At 50.4% G+C, this 6,000-nt stretch overlaps 1 protein-coding gene across 1 annotated transcript in view; it reads right to left on the bottom strand.

Moving 5' to 3' along the window:
- GGT7 (gamma-glutamyltransferase 7) overlaps positions 1-5,685 on the bottom strand; it is a 48,465-nt gene extending 42,780 nt beyond the window's left edge. Inside the window, exon 1 of the mRNA XM_050917328.1 lies at positions 5,479-5,685. Within this exon, the coding sequence (XP_050773285.1) occupies positions 5,479-5,662 (184 nt within the window). The 5' untranslated portion in view covers positions 5,663-5,685. The remainder of the gene's footprint in view (positions 1-5,478) is intronic.
- Between the last annotated feature and the right edge of the window lie 315 nt (positions 5,686-6,000).

Here is a 6,000-nt window from a genome sequence, read left to right on the forward strand (position 1 = left end):
GTCGTGAGCTGTCAGCCCCAAGTCCAGCCATGCATGGGGCTGACAGCCCAGAGCCCCTCCAGCCCAGATCCACCCTCACCCCCGTTCGCCTCCAGCCCCGCTCCTTCTCCAAAGAAAGGACACCAAAATAGAAATTTGCTCAGAGTGCTGTTTTTTCTAAGGTCAGCCCTGGGACTGAGACAGCACTAGAGTGTTTGATTAATTCAGCTGCTGAATAAACTGCAAGGATGTATTTTTTATTTATGGGGGAGGGGGCTCACACTCAGACTTGCTGCCTGAAAGGGGTTGCCCATACAAAAGTTTGAGAACCACTTCTTTAGTCCATACAGTATTGGCCTGGCCCTGCACCGCTGAGGTTTTAAACCCCGTGTCACCCTGCAGCTTTTAATCCTTGTTTGCCCCTGTGACAGGCAAATAATCCAAATACTGGGTGGGGGCGCAGTGCCTGCTATCCAAGGATCTCGGAGACCTTCACAGGCATTAATGAATTCAGCTTCAAAACAGAACTTGTAGGCAGGGATGCTCTTGTACCCCACTTTAGAGATGGGGAAACCAGAGCATAGAGAGACGACCTTGGGCCAGTCATGTCACACAGGATGTCCATGGCAGAGTTGGGAACAGCAGCCTAAGAGAAAGGACAGTGGTTTGGGCACTAGCCCATGAGCTGGGTTCAATTTCCTGCTCTGCCACAGACTTCCTGTGTGAATATAGGCAAGTCATTCGGCCTCAATTTCCTATCCATGAAATGGATAACAGCAATGCCCTGCCTCACAGGGATGTTGTGAGGATAAAAATATTAATGACTGAGAAGTGCTCAAATAATGTGGCAATGGGGAGGCATATAAATATCTCTGTTAGAATCTAACCCTCCTGACTCCCCACCCTGGAGCTGCCTGTCTATAGGCTGAGAAAGATGGCGCTTGTCCGGTTCCATCTGATTCTCACTGGAAGGTGCTCTTCACAACCACAGGAAATACAATTTTTATTAAATGAGAGCTTAGATTGGGCAGACAACAAAGACCTAGATTACCACTTCCTCAATATGCCAAATAATGTCTCCTACTTGGCATTGGTGAGTGCACAAGTAGATTTTTCAAAGCCTCTTGATGTTACATTCATGTAACCATTTATATTTTCATTTATAAAGTGGAATAGGTGAGTAGGAACATGAAACATTCAAAAATGTCAGCTGTGCAACTGTGTAACAGATTTCTGCATGAAACTACTGAAGCACGGTGTGGAAATTCAGTACCTGTGCACATAAATAGCCAGATTTGCATGCACCACCAGGATAATGGCAAACATCAAATCACAGAACTGTAGGGCTGCAAGGGGCCTCAAGAGGTCATCTAGGCCAGCCCCCTGTGATGAGGCAGGACCAAGTATACCTAGACCAGGAGTTAGCAACCTTTCAGAAGTGCTGTGCCAAGTCTTCAGTTATTCACTCTAATTTAAGGTTTCACGTGCCAGTAATACATTTTAACATTTTTAGAAGGTCTCTTTCTATAAGTTTATAATATATAAGTAAACTATTGTTGTATGTAAAGTAAATAAGGTTGTAAGAAGTTTTCACTTAAAATTAAATTAAAATGCAGAGACCCTTGGACCGGTGGCCAGGACCCAGGCAGCGTGAGTGCCACTGAAAATCAGCTCGCATGCTACCTTCGGCATGCGTGCCATAGGTTGCCTACCCCTAACCTAGACCATCTCTGACAGGTGTTTGTCAAACCTGTTCTTAAAAACTTCCACAACCTCCCTTGGAAGCCTATTCCAGTATTTAACTCCCTTTTAGTTAGAAAGTTTTTCCTAATATCTAACCTAAATATCCCTTGTTGCAGTTAAGCTGATGACTTCTTATCCTACCTTCAGTGGCCCTGGAGAACAATTCATCACCTTCCTCTTCATAACAGTCCTTAACTTATTTGAAGACAGTGATCAGGTCCCCCGCAGTCTTCTTTTCTCAAGACTAAACATGCCTGGTTTTTTATCCTTCCCTGAGAGATCAGGTTTTCTAAACCGTAGTCATTTTGGTTGCCCATCTCTGGACTCTTTCCAACTTCTCCACATCTTTCCTAAAGTGTGACACCCAAACAGGACACAGACTCCATCTGAGGCCTCACCAGTGCAGAGTAGAGTGGGACAATTATCTCCTTTGTCTTACATACAATGCTCCTGTTAACACACCCCATAATGATGTTAGCCTTTGTCACAGATGCATCACACTGGTGGCTCATATTCAATTTGTGACCCACTATAACCCCCAGATCTTTTTCTGCAGTATTACTGCCCAGCCAGTTATTCCCCATTTTATAGCTTTATATTTCATTTTGCCTTCCTAAGTGTAGCAATTACCATTTGTCTTTATTGAATTTCATCTTGTTGATTTCAGACCAGTTCTCCAATTTGTCAAGGTCATGTTGAATCCTGTCCTCCAAAGTCCTAGCAAGCCCTCCCAGCTTAGTGTCATCTGCAAATTTTATCAGCATACTCTCCACTCTATCATCCAAGCCAGCAATGAAAATATTGAATAGCACTGGACCCAGGATAGACCTCTGTGGGACCTCACTACATAGGTGAGGCATGAAATTGCACTGGCATTTTGCACACACAACAATATACCTAAAGTTTTTGAAAAATCTTTCCCATAGACTCCAAGGTAAAGTAACCAAGATGACATTTCTCTCTTGGACCTGAAAGTGAGTGTAACCTGGAATGGCATGAAATGAAAATGGATGATGAAAACTTAGTACACCTCTATCTCGATATAACGCTGTCCTCGGGAGCCAAAAAATCTTGCCGTATTAAAGGTGAAAGCGCGTTATATCGAACTTGCTTCGATCCACCGGAGTGCGCAGCCCCAGCCCCCCGGAGCACTGCTTACCGCGTTATATCTGAATTGGTGTTATATCAGGTTGCGTTATATCGGGGCAGAGAATGGGATCAAGGAAATGAAAAGGTAAAAACTGTGACCGCTTGCAAATTAGCTTTCAGTCCTCAAAGTCAGTGGGTCAAAGACTTTACTGGGAGCTGTACAAAACAGTCCTTGCCTTGACAGAGAGATGCATGCATAGATATTTGTTCTCAATCTGGTGACCCAGTGGTAGCAGCCCTGACCTGATAGTGACCAGTCATCATTGGGAACCAAATACTTTGCTGCTCTGAGAGAGGGGAGCAACAGCTAGTCACATGCATCATTGTCACATCAGGATGCTATTAATGAACTAGGGGCCAAATTAATCCCTAGTATACATCTACTAACATCAACAGAGTCTATAGAACTCTTTATAGTTACACTGGGAATGAATCTGACCTACAGTCTCTATACCACCTGGTTTCACTTAGACATAAGTTGGAGCTGGGGGTGTATGGGACAGGGGTTAGGCACAGAAGCAGCGCTGGGGCAGGCGGAGGGAGTCAATTTGGATCCACTCGAGAAAAATATGACTTTGATCATCTGTGAAGAAACAATCTTAAGAAAAAAAAGTTTATCAAGAATAATTGAAAACCCAGCTAATTTTATTAAAACCAGGCAGTTGACAGGAACAATTCACAGCTGTTTGCAAGTGTCTATATGTCTTTGAAGCTGGTATTGCACTACCAAACCGGAGACCCCAGCAAACTAAACTGGGAAACTGGGCAGAGGATGGTAAAGATGATGACACAGGATCTTAGCAAGACCCTTCTGAGCCTAATAAGATATAGGAAATACTAATAATTAAGAATAAAAAGGGTAGTGACATTCTAAGTGCTTGGTGTAACTGAGATGAGAGGATGGACTGATGCATGGGTGTGAGGATGCTTGGATGAAGGGATAATGCAGAGTAGTAATGAACTAAGTGAAGAGGCTGGTAAGAGTGAGGGGAATAGAGAGAAGGGTAACACAAAAACAGATGGGATGTTCCCCTGGGAAAGGCTGAAATGTCAGGTTCGGGTGCCTAAATTCTAGAAGATTCTGAGAGAGAGAGAGAGAGAGAGAGACCAAGTGTGGTATTTTGGGGGAAAATGAGTAACAGGACATAATTGTGTTTTAATTACAACTCCAAACTGTTCCCAAGGATTCAGCATGGATCAAGGACATGGTTCAGTCTTGTCTACACTACAAAACCAAGCTGTACTTCAATCATCTTGGGAGACAGCCACATTATAAGAAGTGATCACTGGGGTGGGTGGATCTGCATATTCTGGCTGGCACCAGGAGGTAGGTTTGGGCCTGCCTGCTGTCAGAGAGCGCCCCACTCCCCAGTAGCTGGGTTTTGCCTGCATTCTGAGAGCTTCCCTCCCTGCATGAGGAGATTCCCCACTGCACAGGGAAATCCTACCCCCAAGGGAGTGGGACTCCCACAGGCCCTGGCTGGCTAGCCCAGTCTGCCCTGCAAGGTGAGGGAAGATCAGCAGCCCAGCCACTGAAAAGTGCCAAGTCCTGTGTGAATTGAGGGGAGGAAAGAGGTGGTCCCCTTGGCAGATCCCTGAACCGCAGGGAAAAGACCAGCCAGCCAAACCCTGAAGACCGTGGGTGAAAGAACACCCAACCCTATTCCCCAAAAGGCTCCAAGAGTGAATTCTGAGTGGAACCAGGGCCAGGGGCTTTTGCAGGACCGGAAACTGAGGTGAGCCGTGGGCGGCTTGGTCCAGGGTGACTGAGGGATTTGGAGCAGCTGACATGGGAGTGCTGGAGTCTTTGGGAGCCAGGCCAGGAGAGGAGTGGGGGCGAGAGAGGGAGGCAGCAGTGAAGGGGGATGGAGGGAGTGAGACAGCAGTGAGAAGAGGCACTGAGAGGAGAGATGGAGGCAGTAATGAGGGAAGGGGCTGAGGATGGTGGTGAAGCACTGGAATGGGTTACCCAGGGAGGTGGTGGAATCTCCTTCCTTAGAGGTTTTTAAGGTCAGGCTTGACAAAGCCCTGGCTGGGATCATTTAGTTGGGGACTGGTCCTGCTTTGAGCAGGGGGTTGGACTAGATGACCTCCTGAGAGCCCATGATTCTATGAAATGAAGGGGTCAGAAGAAGAAGAAAATGGGGAAGGGGGGAAGAAGGCAGCAGCAGCGGGGGGGAGGAGGGTGCCCATGCACGGGGGCGGGGGAGGCTTGGCGGGCTGCAGGCAGGGATAGCGAGGGGTGCATGGCTTGGTGCAATGGGGGGTGCAGGTGGGCAAAGCTGGATACAGAACCGTGCAGCCCCGGCTAGAAGCGTGCGGAGGAAGGGTGCCCGGTCCTGGAGGGGTTGGCTGCGGGGGCGGCCGGCCGGCGGGGAGGGCGCTGCAGCGAGGGGAGGGCAGCAGGGATACCGGGAGCAAAGCAGGGCCCTCGGAGCCGGGCGGCTGCAGGGCTGGCCGGAGAGAGGCGGCGGGGGCGGGAGGGATGCAGCGATGGAGGGATGCAGGAGGCGGGTGGGACCGGAGGCGAGGAAGGATGCTCGGCCGAGGGGAGGCTGACGGGCGGGCGGGGAGGGGGCGCCGGGGCTGCCGGCCGGCTCCTCTCACCCGTGTCCTGCTCTCCCAGGAACGCGTCCTCCTCCTTCCTGGAGCGCAGGCAGCCCTCGGCCGCCGCGCCGGCCGGCTCCTCCTCGGGCAGGCGGGGGAAGCTGGTGATGCTCATGTAGTCCACGGGCGAGTAGGCGCCTAGGGTGCTCTGCTGGCTCGCCTCCTTCTCCACGGCCGCGGCCATCCCGCCCCGGCTCGGCTCGGCTCGGCCCGGCCCGGCTCCGCTCCGGAAGTGACTGAGGCTAGCGGCGGGGAGGGGAAGGAGGAGCGGGCGCCCAGCCCCCGGCTGCGTGGCGCAGGGACAACAGGTGCCCGGGATCCGCCTCTGCAAGAGAAAGGCCCCGGGGGTGGGGGGATCCCCCAGTCTCTGCAGCTGGCCCTGCCCCCCGGGAGGGGAGATACAGCTGCTCATCACCAGGAATCCAGCTATTATCCCTGCATGGGAGCAGCGCCCCTGTTACTGGACTGGGGGCATCCAAGGCACGTTCACCCCCCTTTCTGCACGCCCTCCCCACAGCCAAA

The sequence above is a fragment of the Gopherus flavomarginatus genome, chromosome 11 (assembly GCF_025201925.1).
Source record: "Gopherus flavomarginatus isolate rGopFla2 chromosome 11, rGopFla2.mat.asm, whole genome shotgun sequence".
NCBI classification, from domain to species: domain Eukaryota; kingdom Metazoa; phylum Chordata; order Testudines; family Testudinidae; genus Gopherus; species Gopherus flavomarginatus.